The sequence below is a fragment of the Lathamus discolor genome, chromosome 1 (assembly GCF_037157495.1).
Source record: "Lathamus discolor isolate bLatDis1 chromosome 1, bLatDis1.hap1, whole genome shotgun sequence".
Taxonomy (NCBI): domain Eukaryota; kingdom Metazoa; phylum Chordata; class Aves; order Psittaciformes; family Psittacidae; genus Lathamus; species Lathamus discolor.
The window spans coordinates 127,865,032-127,883,413 of record NC_088884.1 but is presented as its reverse complement, the minus strand read 5'-3'; the positions used below and the strand labels follow the sequence as shown (position 1 = coordinate 127,883,413).

Below are 18,382 nucleotides of genomic sequence, written 5' to 3'. Positions count from 1 at the left end.
AGAACTTTTTTTTTATTCAACCAAAAATATTACATAAATATTATACCTAAAAAGCATGACAACAATTCCTTCTAATCTTAAGTAAGGACACTAGGTTTCACAGCACGTATTTCCGCTCTTCTGATGAAAGAAGACTCAAAAAAATCAAAACCAACCAAACAGAAAAATAAACCAACTAAGGACTCTCCTGTTCTTACCCTCTCTGGTCAGCTGGAGTTGCTGATAGGCACAGCAGAATATTAAAGACACTACGCAATAACTTGAAATACGTCTATTCTGAAATACAGGCAATGATGGATTATTGATTTCTCTCTTAACAGCCCATTATGAAGGAATTTTACTTATTTGGAGGGATAGAGGAGGAAAAACATTGAGTTAGCAACCACAAAATCTAGGGAGAACAGGGGGAAGAAACTATTTTTTAAAACTAGAAAAAGGGAGAGAAAATTCTGATTAAAAGTTTCCTATGTGTCACTGGTTCCTACATAGACTTTTTCCTACAGTGGTGAGGCACTGGAACAGGTTGCCCAAGGAAGTGTGAATGCCCTATCCCTGGCAATGTTCAAGGCAAAGTTGGACAGGGCTTTGGGGCAATGTGGTCTAGTGGGAGGTGTCCCTGCCCATGGCAGGGGGGTTGGAACTAGATGACCTTAAGGTCCTTTCCAACCCTAACTATCCTATAAGGTAGAGATTGCATCAAAATAAAGTTGCAGTTCTGAATGGGTCTTTTGAGTCACTGTAAACAGTAATACTTGTATGTATATATATATGTAAAGTACCTACGTACCTTATATTTTCTAATATAACAAGATACTACATATGTGAAAATACAGCAATAAAATACTACTTCCTGTACATGAGGGAAATCTTGAATTTAATGGAATCAGGGATATTGTAAGGATCAAACTCTCTATAAATTTATAGAAGGCAAACACCAAGAACAAGTAACACATTTTAGAATGTAGTACATATATTTTTAAAAATATTTAACATGTGGAGATGTAAAAAGGAAGTCAGTGTTGGCCTTTCCAAGGCTCTTCCACTTAAAAGAGAAAAAAAATTACCTCTATATTTTCAACAGCCAGATGGCAACATGCTGCAAGCACTGCATGGCCATCCTGGAAATACCATTCTGCCAGTTGTTTACTGACCTTGTGCAGAAGCCTGCAATAACGAAATGCGAATTATGCAAGGTTACTTAAAGGCTGTGGAGTTCTTCTCTTAATTTATGTACAAGTCATCACATTTGCTTCTGTACCCTAAAATTTCTGTTTGACTTATAGAAAATGATACCACCAGCTTTAAAAATGCAATCAGTTTGAGCTTCATCCACCACTTATATTGGTGCATATTCAAGTGGGTCGGTTTCCCAAAATCTACTTCAGCATGGAAATGTCTCTTAAGATTTACAGAAGAGAAATCCAATATTTGGATATTCATGCTGTGTCTGTGAATTCTGCATAAGTATTTCTCCATTTGCTCCAAAATTGTACATGCAAATGAAGTAACTACACAACCTCCAAGCTGCTTTTGTTACTACACACATAACTTGATAATGTAAGTTAGGTTTCCCAGCACCATTCTAAGCAAGGAGAGATGCATGTTTTCTTTTATGGGCACATACAATGAAAATATGGCCATTAGCATACATTGTCAGAAATTTCACTGATGATAAACGGTAAAAGCTTCAGGAGAAGATGCATAAAACATAGGATCTCAAATATATTTATTAATTCTAAATCTCACTCTACTTACCAAAAGTTCGATGTTAAAATGCTACATATTTAACCATATTTAATTGCAGAGGAACACATCAGGAAAATGAAAAGGATTTTTATAATACACACATATGAATAATCCATTTGGTGCCAGAAGTGACAACAGGGGAATTATTCAGGGGAGTATCAGATAGTAGGTAACTCTATCAACTAAGTTCTAGAAGATGTAACATTTTGTTGTTGAATTCTTCATTGCTGATGCCAAATTAAACCACTAAGGTTTAACTCCCTTGATGACTTTACGTTCTGCATTAAAATGAGGCTTTAGATATAGAAAGAACAACTTACTCATTATAATCATCTGCACTGTTTCCATCAGAATTTGAAGATCCAGCTGTTGTGGAGAGTGGCGATATCTGTATATTTCCTTCACAAGCTGCCTGGCAGTAAATAAAAAAAAGAAAATAAAAATCAAACTGAAAATAAAATGCATTGTTTCAAAAATAAACAAACAAAAAAAATCAATGATGTATAAAAATCCTTCTAAGGGCCAGGTATAATAAAGGAAATATTTAAACCAATTAAATCATTCATAGGTAAATCTTCACCTAGTTTTACTCAGCCATACAAGAAATTCTTTAGAAGCAAGCAACTTTTTTTCCTATGCATTTGTACAGGACTTTTTCCAGCATTTGAATATGTTTAAAATGGACAGTCAAGGGTAAAACCTTGATTTTTACATCCCAAAGAGCAAGTGGCTGTCAATGAAAGATGAATTCCATAGATACTTCTCAGTAGGTATACCAGCAAACCTGGCTCAGATAGTGGCATAAGATGACCCTTTTTCATGTCTGGCAATAAATTATTTCTGTCATTAAATAAGAGGAAATCAGTATGAGTTCAAATGAAATTCTTTCATGTGCTTTAAGGTGTAGCTTGGTTAACAACATTAAAACTCAGGGCTCAGTTAAAAGGGAAAGTTCTGGTATCTTATTGCTTAATATTATCTGATTAAACCTTTGAAACAAACACTATTCTATGGATTGCAACTAAAAGCAACTTGTCTTACAAGACAAATAATCTTCCTAAAGCTTTACAGTGCTTGGAGGTTTAAACATTATAACTTGTTGAATCCAAGCATACCTTAAGTTCCATTCTGTGCACAACAACATACAGATAGACGATTTCTAAAGGATGAATTCGCATGCACTATTAAAGTTCTTATCTCTGAGGCAATTGAATGTTCAAGGCATGAAAGTGTACCAAGGACAAATTGTGACAGTTTAACAAGCTATATTAAGTATGTAGAAATTACTCAAAAAGAATAAATGAATGGTGAAAGAGAATGAAAAAAATATCAGTTTCTCATGTTTTGTGCTGTGTTTAACTCAGTGTTTACATCCAAATCAAAATGTGCTCTTGGTAGTTTCTTGTATTGGTTTTTACACTAACTTGAAAGTTTGATTTCCTATATTGCTACTGTAACTGAGCAGTTTCACCCAAAGATTCTATAGGAAGTAATGTAAGCAAGATCTCAGTAGAAATGCAAGACAAATCCTGAACATCTTTGAAGTTAAGGACAATACTGACTGCTGAAAATCAGGTTAATTTTCTATTTCAACCAAAATTAAATACACTGGTTCTCATTTGGATGTCTGATTGCCATTTAGAAGAATTGGGCTTAAAATCTGTAAATATGAGATACCTTTTTATGATTTCTGGATAAAAACTGGTCAATACAATATGAATGTAACGAATGGCGTAGCATTACTATTTAGCCATTTTGCAGAAGTGAACAGAGCTAGGCTTTTAAATATGCTTGCCATGGTCAGAGTTATAAACAAATAGCTAAATACATCTACCATACCTTTCTATGTAATAATACCTGTGCAACAAGAAGAGCCTCTTTAAGCTGGCCTCTTGAAGTAAAGAAAGATACTAGTTTCTTCACATCTCCGACAGCTATACAGTACGGGATGACATCATCATTTTCTTCTTGAATTAACTGATCAGCTCTCCTAATTAAACAAATTAATAAAAAATATGTAACTGATCACTAAATTCCTCTCTATGGTGTAGGTGTTAGGCGAAGCTACATAAAGTTCACTGAAACCCATCTGCCTTTCCAGACCTCAGAAAACTTGCAAACCGTGGATACTGCACCAAAAGGTTAAACTTGCAATTTATGCTCAACCCTTTAACTTGATTCCTGTACACAAAATCGTTGAAATCCTCCACGGTTCCACCCCAAAGCTTACTGAACAAAAAGTAACATCAAGAGAATGTTGTAGCAAAAGCAAAGTACAACTGCTGTTAATATCCATCTTCCCTACTTATCTTTGCTCTTCTATGGACAGAAGACACAATTCAGCGCTTATTTTTACTGCCTTACCTTTGCATTAACTTCCTCCAATATTTCATCGAAACACCGGGTGCAACTGAGAGCGCTTTGTCCCACTAGGAGAAAGCAGCAGTACATTTAACCTGACCATTTTATTTTGAGAAACAGCTATATTTTTTACTAGTTTCATGTTTCTTCCATTAGAAATAAATTTGTCAAGAAGTTAAATAAGGAATGAGCTATGCATTAGACTGCATATGTTAAAAATAATATAATTGGAGCAAGATTACACTTTTCTGGACTTGTGACCCATTTTGCTGCTACCTTATCTTTGATAGGGTAGTTAGTTTTCAGAACCATCATCTTTTATCATTCTTCAAGAATGTTCTGATATTTTACCTCTCCAAGTTCTACCATTAGTTCACAATATCGCTGAATTTGTCCTAATCTTAAATGTATTTCTGCCGCTTCTTTAAGCCTCTCTTCTTTGCTTGGTGCACCAATACCACCTCCAAACTTGGACATTTTTACTGTTGTCAGTTCTTGTGCTCTGGACTGAGGGAAAAAACCCAACACAAAAACAACAGAAAAGATAAAAAAGTTAAAAAAAGGACAGTTTTCTGTGGTGAAAACAAGTTTTCTTCAGAAAAAATTAGTGTCAAATGTTACAATGAAATACAAAGGCATTAATTTAAGAAAAAAAATCCTTTTAAGAAAAGGCTAATTGGAAGATATTACAGTGAAGTAATTAGAAGTGCTTACAATGAGATTACAGTAAACTACTTGTTAAAGTTAACTGTTACTGTTTTTGTTGTACACATTCATTTTCCTCAATTATTTTTAATCTCTTACATATATATATTATATTCTCAACCATTTTCTCATATGTAATAGTAATTCACTAAGATATCCATCATAAAAATCTTGATATTTATGAAATTTCAAAAAATGTCTGTGAACATACAGTATACAGTGCTGGGAATTGTGCTTAGTACCATTACAATGATGTCCACATAAAGATAGAATAAAGACAGTAGGCTCAACTGATGTCCTGATCTGTCATACCCCATGAACTTTATGACCAGTAAATGATTTACATTTCCAACCACTGCAATTTTAATATTAGTTGAAGAGACAAGGCTAAATTTCTCCATCTGGCAGAGTTTGAGAAACAAGCGCTAATAGGATCACAGTTAACATAACAAAAAACCCCCAAAACCTCAACCAACAGAAAAACCCCAAACAAACCAGCACAAAGAAGCTTTGCTTCACATTTCAAAAACTGTCAGTTTAACTTTATCAGCAGTACATGTGAGACAGGGTTTGGCTATTCATAACTTAGAATACCATATAAGGAGGACGGTAAAGGATTCGGTTTTTTTAAAACCATGTTACTTTTTTTATTTTGAACCTCTATCTTTTTTATCATTTTCATGCTCAAGTCTCGGATGTATCCTTCAAGTCTGCTAAAACAGAAAACCCCGCTTGCTCTAGGTCCCTACTTCATCCTGAAATATTTAGGTGCTGCAATGCCATCATCCAGTTTCATAAGGGGAAATGGTTTTAGCAGTCATAAACAAGCAGCCAGCATTACCCTGTCCCTACTTTTTCTTAAAGCTGTGTAGCAAGATTCTGAGTCAGCAAAAAGGGAACAAAATGCTTTTAATTAATGTGAACACTTAATCCAGATCCCCAGAATGAACAGCAATTACTGTAGTTACTCTAGGTTGCCTGAATTGTAAATGCATGAAAACAAGTTGCAGGGATAACCAGACTGCTTCCACTGCATAAGTCAAGAATTAAATGTCTTCTTAGCCAACTGGCTGAGAAAACGTTTTTTTGGATACATGGGCACTCACACAGACCTTCCTAATATAAGCAGAGCAGCTGCTATTATTACAGTTAACATCACTAATAAAAGCTTCCATTACTTAAGAGTCATGAGGTATGCAGGACACTTTAAGAGTCTGATTTTGCAAAAGGCAGCCTGCAACAACAAACATCAGGTGAAACCTGGCAAGTCTTTAGCCCTGGAGGTGGCAAGTGGGGTGTTATGTAATTCCTGTTCCATACCACTAGATAATCTTTCCTCTATTTCCAGATCAGTTATTAGAGTATGGGACTCTTTAGTATCTTTAAGAAGTCCCTGACAATACCACATATCCCTGTACACTGTGCAAATTGTATGCCTGGTTGCATATTCATATTTGCAGCTACTAAGAAATTTATGGCCTACTACTTGAATTACACATTCACATCTGAATCACTCTTCGGCTGCATATCTGTATTAATGACAAGTTCTTGGTTTTCCACTCCTTCCAGACATCTTCAGAACATATTTCTGCAGGGAAGACAAACTTGCTTCATAGCTCAAGCTGTTGTGATGCTGACTTTGCAATTTCTGTTTCATTATTTTGAAAATGCTTTTCCAGTTAATAACTGTAACCCAGCATTTTAACACTGACTGTGCATATAATAAATTTGGACATGAAATAAATTGTAATCCTTTTGTAAAGCATTACAAGTTCTTTTCAAAAATAAGTGAAACACTATATAGATTAACAACCATTTTCACCTGCTGTTTATGCTTCACTTACCATTCTGAATCTAATGAGATGTTTCATATGCATAATTCCTTTGCAGTAGTTTTGTGGAAGCAAACTGTCATCCTGTCCTTTTATTACAGCAACCAAATCCCATAAATTTTTGCTGCCTCCTGGAGGCTAAAATTGTTAGAGAAGAAAAGAGTATTACAGGAATGTTCAAGAGAAAAACTTGAACTTTGTTCAAGACATTGGAAAACATTTGTTTGGTGAGTCCAAGAAACACAATTTAAGACAATTTTGGTATTACAAGCTTTCCTATGAAGACATGAACTAGTTCAAGATACATTTCCTTCCATCTTCTTGAAGGCTGTGAACATACAGCAAAATCCATGAACCTAAATATCTGGTTATGTGTGGACTCAGTTGATGGCTTGCATTAGAGCTTTCCCTTTTGCTCCCAAAGGAATGCAAGCTATTTGGTGGCTACTAATGGCATAAAACAACATTCATCTGCTGGGATGCAGATGCTGCCCCAGTACTTGTTTACCATTTTCTGTAAAGCAAAGGTATGGGCCAGGCAAAAAACAACTTCAAGGACTGACTGCCACAATCTGGTTTACTATCTTAATATTAAATCTCAAAATAGATATACATGGTATAAATGTATATGCACAGAATCTTTCAGGCCAACAAGGCATTTTTTTAATAAATTTTAAGCATTTTTATTGGTCTAACATTTGAATCAATCCTTTCTGTAGAACTACGACAATGGCTTAACATTGAATGAGGCCTCAAAGAGAGAAGACAGTGAATAATTAGAAGCTCTAAAAAACAAACAAACAAACAAACAAACAAACAAACCTGATCTGAAACAGCTTTTCTAAAAACAACAGGATTACAAGTTGGGGGTGGAGGGCATGAAGAAGAGAGAGACTATTCCCTTTTCTTTCAGTCTGCTAAGCTCTTATTGACCGCTTATAGATTAAGCACAACGCTATTTTCTGGACACAAAAAGCACTGAACACAGCTGATCAAAAAAAGGTTTTGTTTTTGAAATATTCTAATATTCTTGTAAAAGTTTTACTGTCAAATCAACATGGGACATCAAAATTTATAACTTCTGTAAAACAAAGAATTCCATAAAAATATATTTTTTTATAAAACAGTAAATTTCAAGATTTGTAACTGAGGCAGATTGTTTCAGCATTTCATACACTTCAATTTAGCTAGAAATCAAACCAAATATTTTGGATCAATTAGGTCTGTGTAGATCAGTGTATTGACTTAAATTACAACAGAGCTTGACAGAAGCTGTAGTTCCAGGTAATTTTTGTCCTCATTCTACCTCAATTTCAGTTGCTGTGTAGGTAAGCACTCTCAGGACAGTTTCTACTTTTAACTCAATTGCAGAGAGAGGTTGCAGTGATTTATAGAAAATATTATTCTGCAGTGGAGCACAGGGATGGGTACTGGGGCCATGAGCCATTCAGATCTACAGCTCCTAGAAGGTAATACAGCAGTTCTGACACAGACACTTGGGCTGTCCAAAGCTTATCTGCAACAAGGATGTCTCTTGATGGATAAAAATTAAAAACTGCAATGTAGTTTGATAAAGCATATCTTTTCATTTGCTTCACTAGAAAATTCTTGCCAAATCAAACCTTTCCTACAGAAAACTAAGTTATCCCACTTATTACATTTTGTGAACAATTGGTGTTCACAATTGACTAAGAATTTAGTAATGGACATTTTTACATGCAGAACTGCTAATAGAATTGATTTCTGCATATTTCTGAGATCCCTTTAAGAAAATGAGATAAAAAAATGGTAAAGAAGAAAGAAATTTCACTTCTGGGAACTGACTTCAGAAGAGAAAGTCACTCACATTGACAACATCCTTAAATTTGCACAATACTTACTGAAAAACATTCTGAAAACCATCTTAGTTTTTTTACTCGAGCATTTCCTGGTTTTTTTTCCACATCTTGTTTAATATCTCTGGAAACTTTACCACACAGCAAAGGAGGAGCACCAGATTCCACAGCACGATCTAACACACACAAACATACATCAAAATTAAAAAAAAAAAAAAAAAAAAAGAAAAAAGAAAAAGAAAAAAGAAAAAATATAGCAGCATACAGAAAAATAAAACAATGGTATAAACAATTTACTTACCTGTATTACCAATAATCTCATCCCAACATCTATCTGCTAAGATATTTATTTGTAGAGGATTTATAAGAGGTGTCAATGACCAGAGTCTCACAGTGGAGTCACGAGAGCAAGATGCCATAGTAAATGGACGACTGGGATGACACGTTAATCCTAGTGGAGAGGACATTTAAAAATGTAGTCAAGTAATTAAGTTTATCTAGACAACTAATATGATTATTTTATAAATTTTAAAGTATATTAAAGCACACTTCTATACAGAAATAAAATTTTAAAACATTACCATATACATCTGCACCATGATCACAAACAGTGTCCAAACATGTTCCATCTCTTGTGTCCCAGACTCGAATTGTATGGTCCCAACTGCCAGATACCAGAAGGTAAGGAATTTCAGGATTCCACATCAATCCCCGTACTGGAGCTGTATGTCCACTAAGAACATTTATACAAGCATCCTGTGTATAATCCCATATTCGAACAGTTCTGAAACAGGATAAAAAAAAGAAAGCCTCTATACGGGACATTAAAAAGCATTTCTTTACCGAGAGTGGTCAGACACTGGAACAGGCTTTTAAACTGTGAAACTCTCACCCCAATTACACACGTAATGAGGAAGAATTCATACTAGCTTTCTTACTATTCTTTTCTTCCCTTTTAAATAAGTAAGTTTCCAGCATTTCCTTTTCTTTTCAATAGTTGCTGTTGCTGGGTAGAGCTAATTCAGCACGCTACAGAATTAGGAAAAGTTCAGCTCTTGAAAGGATCATGGTAATTCTGGCTAAATTTTACTATGCGATTAAATAAGTTATCAAAGCTCTTTCATGGCAGCAGAGCCACCTATTACAGTTTTTCCAGTGCTGCAAAGGGGCAATTTGATAGACCTTGCTTCACAAAGTAGAATCTACAAGCTAGAAGGTCATCTTATGTATTTACATATAGATTGTCCTGCAGCAATATGAGCTCATGTGTGACCCTTTCATGCTGTTTCTATGTGCTGTATAAGCCTAGTTGCTAAACAGGTCATCTGAAATTATTCTGACTTTGACTGTGAACAGGAGTGTTACCAAGTACTATAAACTCAAAGGATTGTTTACTTTGTTTTAAGTTATCCAGTGATCTCCTCCCCTCAAAGTGAAAGTGTGATTGTATTCTGGAAATCCCTCTGCAATCAAGTCTTATTGCATAGCCATGATTGGTAATAAAATCAGAATAAATCATGACACCATGACAGAATTCTGGATTCACTACTTCTTGCCCATGTGAAATTGGATTTATACATAAGAAGTTTGTTTTCAAGTTGGTTTCTTCATGAATCATTACACTATGAACTAAGAGATTTGCTACAAGCATAGACATCTACTGAATGACACTGGGGAAAGCAGTAGAAGCCAATACCCCAAAGTATTATACTTTAAAAAAAATGTTTTGTATACTCTGGAGGGACATCACTAAAAATTATAGAAAACTCCTTCCTCCTGCTTACCATAGACTGATGTGCTCTCCCTCAAAAAAAAAATAAAAATATTATCAAACCAGAAGTACCTAGCACTCATTAAAAATCACCACAGATTCTACTTAATACACTTTTGAAAGACATCAAATATTGGCAGGTCTTTCATCCATATCTTTAAATATAATGTAAGCGTGTATCCTCTTTGTATCATTCCTGGGAATAACACATATTTCACTGACTCTACTCTTCAGAAAACACTGGGAAAGTTGCTTTGCTACAGCAGTTGTGACAATTTTTGATAATGATCCTGCTGCCCAAATACTGTATTAATCTAACAGCAAAGCTGCAGCCTGAATTGGAGCAAGGCAGAGATTTACATTATTCTATTATTCAGAGTTTTCTAAGGTACTATTACTAGTACTACTTAAGATCCTTAAATTTCTCTAATAATCCTGCTTGAGTTTTTAAATTTTCTAATAGTTCAGAAACACATACCCATCATCAGAACCACTGCAGAGGATTCCTTCTCTCAGAGGAGACCACCGTACATGAAACACCTTTGCAGTATGCCCTGCAAAAACTTTCAGTGGCTGATCAGAGCTGGTCGCCAGGTAAAAAACACGAACATTTTTATCCTCACAACCAGTAGCTATCATATCTCTGAAAAATAAAAATAGTAAAATCCTCAGTCACAGGGATCATAAAAAGTACTTAAGCTTTTTAGTCTAGAAATAAATATTATGTTGTATTTTGTAGTTTATTTTTTAAAAAAGTTTATTTTGGCTTCACCTTTGTCTCTGTATGATGTAATTACTGATAACTCAATAAAATCCACTAAATCAGAAAAAAAAAACTTGCTAAAGATCCATTAGTTGCAATAGGAAATGGCAGTTGCTCTACACACTGACAAAGCAACCAACACGTAATTATGAATAGGCTGAATTATCACGTAATTATTTGTTAGTTTGGTTTTTTTTTTGTAAGAAAAGGTTCTCATTTTGTTATTAGGAATTATCTGCAAAATTACCATATATCACAGTGTATTTAGTTGCCTGGTACATCTTCAGCTTAGCAGTCATTAAAAGGAAGTCAATCTAATCAATCTAAACCCCAATTTTGTGGCATTTTAATGTCTGTCTTTTGGGTTTTTTTTCCCCTCTATTATGTATTCTACATACTACAGATATATACTATGGTGGAACAGAAACAATTTCAGTGCTCTAACATCACAGTAAAAAACACATTCTAAATAACTTCGTGTTATTTTATTGGTAATCAGTTTTAATAAGAAATATTATCTTTGGGTTCATTTTTACTTACTTGTTGTTTTGACTCCAATCACAGCCAAAAACTGCAGCTGGATGTTTGTACTTGTGAAGAACCTTGCCATCAATGGTTCGAATAATACTGAAACCAATTAAAATGCAAGATTTTGAGGAAACAGCATTCTGAGTAGCATATCCAAAAGTTAACTGATTCCATGCAAATAAGCCAGATAACAAAATAAAAATGTATATGGAAAGAATATAAGAAATCTTTATTTTTACACCCCCTCAACTACTAAGACTAACTACATATTTCTCAACAGAACATTTAATTGGACTTCAGAGTCCATGTTCCTTCAAAGGGACTGTAACGATGCTCACTGAGGTACCTCCCTCCCTGAAAAGATCCTCATAGCCAAAATTTAAGTTGTAGCTATAGTTTTAAGGTACAAAGGGATTTAGGGATTCTAAATAAATAAATAAATAGATTGATTGTTCTATAGAATTCATGCTTATTATATTTGAGCTAAAATAACATGGGTGGCAGAGAAAAAGGATGATCAAGAATTTAAAAATGTACTGAAACACAATACATGCAAAATTGGTCTTGGTGAGCAAGTTTTTACACGTAAGCTATTATACCCCTGTAATAGTAGCATTGCAATTACTTTGTTCAAAAATAGTGATTCCTAGTCCTTGAAATAACAAACTTCAAAAAAATCCCCAAAAATCCTAAACCAAAGACAAGCAAAGTGGGATAGCTTTAGAAAAGTGACCTCCATATCTTCAGATAAGAAACCTAGAAGAATACTCTTGGCAAAAAATAAAATCAATATCCTGTTTCTCTATCAAAGTGTCTTAGACATTATTTCTTTACCTTTATTTTTTCTTAAAAAACATGAAAAATATATCCTAACAAGTACAGGAGATTAATATAATCCTAGTTTTGCTCAACAAGAAAAGTTTTCAAATTAATCACTGATAGTACTATCAAAGCTTACTGATTTAAGTGCATTTAGCAATTTTTGATTTTCTTCCAATAACACTCACCAAAATCCATCACTGCTGCAGGTTGCTATTCTTTTGGAATCTTTATGACTCCAGGCAATGCAGAAGATTCCATTCTTTCCATGCTTCAAAAAATGCAAAATACCTATCAATAAGAAATAATTCACCCCTTTTTCTCTCATCTGTTGACTCATCTTTTTATTTTATTCTCCTACGGGCTTCAGCCTTTTTTTCCCAGTAAAGAATACTGTACAAAACCACATTACGAGTCCCCAGTACAGTCTGGATGTTTGAGAATCCAAGTCCGAAAAATTGGGACTGAGAGGAGAGACAGTAAAGCTGACACACTCTCCAGGACCTAAGAGACAAAACTGGGTCAAGCTGAAGAATGAGCCATCCATAACAATATAAACCCGAAGCTTGAATAAATGATAGCTACTTGTTGGAATAATGAAGTTAGTGGGCATGAAATGTGAAAACTTAAGTGGGACATGTAACAGGACAAGCCTTTGAGAAAAGATGTTTGGTAACAAAAGTGCAAATCTAAGTGTTGGCACTCGGGAACTCCTGAAGGTATATATGTATATTTGTTTTCTGCCTGCTTCCCACCCCCATCCCTGTCTTCTTAATGAGCATCCTTTGCCCTCCAACGCTGATACCACAGTTAATTATGTATAACCTTCAGAATACAGCTATATACTAAGATAGTATACAAAATAGTATGAAATATTACATGTATTAAATATATGTATATATACTACATATATTAAACATATATACATATATGTATATATACTACATATATTAAACAGCTCCTTCTGCTAATAACAATTATTCCACCATTTCAGGACTTACAAAAGCTTGAATAGATTTTAGGTAACACAAAGCAAGATTCTAAACAAGGCATGCTGTTTAAGTGTACTGCAAAATAGAGCATTATTGGTCTAGACTTCAGGGACTCATAATTTTTCTGAGCCTTGCATTTGAAAATACAGAACAGCATTTTGGATTTTGATAACCAGGTGAAGTCTATATGTCTACATACATCTACATTTTTAAGACTCAGGTAGGATTTTGCTGTGTATCACAGCAAATTTTAAAATAATGATGCTTTGTTATTCTCATGTAAAATCCATTCTGAGGAGATATAAGCTGGCACACATAATTCTTTCTATAGATTTTTATATTATAGTGCCTTTTAAAAGGCTACAAACTTTGACCTATCCTTATTTATCGACACTAGAGGGAACTAACTTACATTTTATATAGACAAAAAACGTAATCTCATTTTACCTCACTGAATCTGGTTATCATTTTGCCTTTTTGGACATCCCAGATGAAGCCACCATTTTTGGATGTTGCACCTGCTATGCAGTTCAGATCTCCTTTAGAGAAAAATATTTGCAAGATCTCACAATAAATATAAGATCACAATATTATTTGAATAATGTGTTTCTACTTTAATTTCAAGAAATTAAATATTAAATTAACAGAATAAATCAATGGCACATAAACAAGAGTTCTTCATATTTTAAGGCCGTCATTTGTTACTGTCACAAATATCAATTTCAACAAAAGCCTGCTTTTCTACATTCCTGTTTTGAGGAAAGGAAAAAATAAAAGTTGTATTGTTGTAAAAAGTATTCTCAATGACTGCTGGAAGTCTTGCAGCTAAGGTGACTAAAAGAAATTATGTCCATGATGTATATGACTCAAACTGAAAAAGAGATACAATCAATGTGTTAAACTTAAAAGTTGTAGCAACTAGAGCATTTTCTGTTCAAGTTCCCTACATACCAAGACAAATGTCAAAAAACATGACAGGACATATGTCGTGGGTTAACCCCAGTCGGCAACTAAGTACTGCACAGTTGCTTGCTCACCCTCCCTCCCCTTCCCCCATGGGTTGGGATAAAACAGTCTAACAATTGAAATAAATTAAAATGCAATAAGAATAACAATAAACCCCAAGAAACACACGTAATATTAATAATAACCATAAGAAATAAAAAGAGAGGAATAAACCCCAAGAAACACAAGTGATGCACAATTGCTTAACACCCACTGACAAATACTCAGCATGACCCAAGCAGCGATAAGCCCCTCCGACCCAACTCCCTCCAGCATATATACTGGCATGGCGCATTGTGGTATAGAATACCCCTTTGGCTAGTTTGGGTCAGGTGTCCTGTCTCGGCTTCCTCCTGGCTTCTTGGGCCACTCCTCACTGGTAGAGCATGAGAGACTGAAAAGCCCTTGACCGGCGTAAGTGCTAATAAGCAACAACTAAAACACTGGTATGTTATCAGCACTGTTCTCAAACTAAATCCAAGACAGCACTGTAACAGCTACAAGGAAGAAAATTAAACTCTATCCCAGCCAAATCCAGACCACAGTACTTTGTTTTCTTAATCTTGCACCACTACAGCACCTAAGCCCATTAAGAATGTACCCGAATCTAATCACACTCTATAGGGCAGAAAATTTGAATACATGACTCCATAGTGAGAAAATGAGAATTAAATTCAGGCTTAATCCAAAAGCTACTGAATCCTTCTCATCACAGTGACCCTCTATCCCAATATTTTTCTTAAATAGCTTTAAGGCACGTTTATGTAGAAGTTTTGACTCTTACTTTATACCACACCTCAGAGGCGGAAAAGGCAAATTCTGCAGAAGTCTAGGAAGGTACATATGCAAGATGGAAAGAAATTCATGTAGGAGAATGATAGGGAAAAAAAGAGAGTAAACTACGTTCAAAGGTCTTTGAGGCCAAATACAAAGCGTGGCATGCATTGGATTATATATTAGGAATAAAGCAGTCTCTAGGAGTACGGGATGTAAAAGAAACAAGAAAAGTTCTGTCTGGGATGGAGAGGAACCATTGGAGAGGCTGGTAAGGAACTCAAGTTGAAGCACATGCTTACAATTAACGTAAATTTACTTTAAAAAGGTAATAAAGAATCAGAACGCAAGACTTGAAAAGCACCCCTCCAGTGAATAAATGATTCTCTCAGTGTGAGATACTACTACAAACTGAATTTAAATTTCAAAACAAAACAACAAGAAAGAAAACACCATATTTCATATTGCTGTAATTGCCATATAGCAAGACAAATTATCTGTGAAAAGGAACAAAGTGCAAGAGACTCTAAACTGAAGGAAGTGTAAATTCATTTCATATATGCAGACTACATTAAGCTTTCCATCACAGTATTTTTTGTCTCTCAGCTATTACTTACGAAAGTCTAAAAGCATAGGAGAGAAAGGCAGTGAGCTGAATTAGACTTTTTAAAAAATGCATCTAAGAAAGCCTACCTATCATTGTAATATTAATAACTATCAGTCCCAGGTTCATCTAAGTGGGTTCCTGAACAGTTTTAATAAGAAAATTTCCCACTGACTTCAGTGACTTCTCTAAGAAAATGTAGATGCTTTGGAGAAAAGGTGTTCCCTATTCTAATAAAGTAAAAGCAGAGCTCTTCAGTGATTAGAATCCTAGACAAAAAAGGAAGAGAAAGAACTAAATGCATACCTTCCACTTTTTCAGCACAAAATAGAATGTGAATTCCTTCCCACACAAAGAAAGCCTTTTCTCCATTTGCATAATGTAATGCTAGAAAGGTTCTAGAGATTTTCTCCCCTCCATTCTGACTCAGTATGAAATACTGAGATCATTCTTCATAAAGGCAAGTCTCAACAAAGTTTGAAGCACTGAATTATACAGGTTTCACAGTTTCAGTTATGTTTAAACCTTATAAGATACAACTAATACTTTCATAACAGAAATTCTGCTAGTCAATGGTAATTCATAGAACATTTACACTTAAAGCAAAATATTCTTACCTGGAGCCCAAGAAATGGAATAAATAACCCCCTCATTACCAGGAGATGTGTAAACTGCTGTTAAAGTATTTATGTCCCAAACTTTTATTGTGCCATCAAATGAAGCTGTAGCAAGAAGATCAGGGTTATCAGGTTTGAATTTGCAATCAAAGATGGTCTCAACATGTCCCTTAAATGAAACAAATATTTAATCCATTTTTATTACATTTGATTTTTTTTTTCAGAAGTCCAACTCTAGATCAAACTTTAAGATAAATCTATTAAAACCTGTCAAGTCAATTATCAGTTCCAGAAAACCTGCATGTTATGGCTCACCAGTCAAAATTAAAAGTCATAAAATATCTTGTTCTATAACGCTCTTCTCTTTCATAGATCATTATTAAAGACAGAAAAATTCTGCACTGAAACAACAGGGTACACAATCCCGGGGACTTGTTAGCATCTTCCACCAGAATGGAGTTGCTAAAAGATAGAATTAAAAAGTTTAGCTAGAAAAAACCCTGAACTACTTAATTTTTTAAAAACAAAATTAATTTTGCCCTTTAAGGAAAGGTATCTGACTAAAAAGTAAAACTTTGTGTGTTGATCATGTTCTACAAGTTTTCTATATTTCTAAATACAGTCTATGTTCTATTCCAGTTTAAACTTCAATCCATTAGAAATGTCACATTTCAATTACTTGTTTTCCAAGACATGTATGGGTAGACTTTAACTTGACTTCATTCTCCATTCTTTGCTGTTAGAAGAAAGCGTATAAGACAAATAAACTCCCATTCCAGAAACAGAGATGAAACATACCAAATCTCTAAGGAAATCCCACTTTCTGGCTCCCATGTCATAAAGTCCTACTCCACCATCCATGAAGCAACAGACAGCGTGACCAGGAGGAAGAGAATATGCTTGGTTTTGGGTTAAAGTTGGAGGAGGAATAGCCTCACTTGTTGAGGATGTATAGTGATTTTTAGTAGAATGCTGTAATGAACATGCTTTGCAAAATAAAGCAAAAGATAGAAACAGATAAGATTATTATTATATTTTTCCATTTAATAATAGTAACAATTATAAAGAGTACAATGCCTTTTATTCCAACGAGATTAAGAACAAAAGAATTCCAGTACGAAGCCTGGCCTACTGAAGGAGGACCTTATAAAGTGCTTGATACTTCACACATTTGTCTAGCTGACTGGCACCAGGAGATAGTTTGTTTAATTAAGAACTGCAGGGCCAACACAAACCTACAGAGATCAAATCAGGTATACAAGATTCACAAACAAATTTTCTTAACTTGCAGCCACTGCAATATATTACAACCAAAGTTATACTCACCCTTTTTCTTTGGAGGAGAACTTAGCACATGCAAACCATGGAAGCCAGTTTTCTTCAATTTAAAATTTTCTATAGGCGTTGCATGTGACACATTCCAAACACGTAACACACCAACCTGAGAATCTGAGATTTGGAAAAAAAAAAACAAAACAAAACTATAAACCACCACATAAACCTTTTTTTTTTTTATTATCCTTTTTTTACTGTACACAGAGGTATGTGGTTAAAGGACTGATTTAAGCAAAAATACAACAAAGAATAGAACTTAGAATCCCAAGATGAATTTTATAAGCACATACTGTCACCTCCGTTGTAATATCACAATTAACAACAATAATCATTAACATTATTTAAGCTTCAGCAGATAAACGCAATGGGACCTCTCTCATTAGAATATATTCTGACAGTGTCACTATCTTTATTCATTAGCTCAACCTGATCACTAACGTCTACAGTGTAGAAAAGAGGCCAGAAATAGATTAAAAAAAAAAAACAACCCAACAAAAAACCCTTCTGAAAATAGGGAAAGAAAAAAGAGGATCAAGAAGTGATATCTGCTAATACGATGCATTTTTATTCCTGTTCCCAAAGTAACACTCGTATTTGTTGCTAAAGTGTGCATGAGCAAAATATTATTTAGTATAAAAATAGTATTATTTATTATAAAAAAAAGTTTAAAGAAGTCAGTTGTTTCTGTACTCAAC

General features: G+C 34.5%; 1 protein-coding gene across 5 annotated transcripts in view; it reads right to left on the bottom strand.

The window, feature by feature from the left end:
• WDR17 (WD repeat domain 17) overlaps positions 1-18,382 on the bottom strand; it is a 62,754-nt gene that overhangs the window by 12,571 nt on the left and 31,801 nt on the right. For 4 of the 5 annotated variants that reach the window (XM_065694871.1, XM_065694855.1, XM_065694890.1 and 1 more), the window contains 16 exons: positions 17,679-17,801; positions 17,151-17,338; positions 16,353-16,521; positions 13,800-13,891; positions 12,549-12,631; positions 11,554-11,640; positions 10,729-10,893; positions 9,061-9,263; positions 8,781-8,930; positions 8,525-8,655; positions 6,657-6,782; positions 4,459-4,614; positions 4,111-4,175; positions 3,604-3,736; positions 2,067-2,158; positions 1,065-1,164 (listed from right to left, as the gene is read on the bottom strand). In XM_065694871.1, the coding sequence (XP_065550943.1) occupies positions 1,065-1,164; positions 2,067-2,158; positions 3,604-3,736; positions 4,111-4,175; positions 4,459-4,614; positions 6,657-6,782; positions 8,525-8,655; positions 8,781-8,930; positions 9,061-9,263; positions 10,729-10,893; positions 11,554-11,640; positions 12,549-12,631; positions 13,800-13,891; positions 16,353-16,521; positions 17,151-17,338; positions 17,679-17,801 (2,063 nt within the window). The remainder of the gene's footprint in view (positions 1-1,064; positions 1,165-2,066; positions 2,159-3,603; positions 3,737-4,110; positions 4,176-4,458; positions 4,615-6,656; positions 6,783-8,524; positions 8,656-8,780; positions 8,931-9,060; positions 9,264-10,728; positions 10,894-11,553; positions 11,641-12,548; positions 12,632-13,799; positions 13,892-16,352; positions 16,522-17,150; positions 17,339-17,678; positions 17,802-18,382) is intronic. The other variant, XM_065694879.1, reaches the window with a different exon arrangement.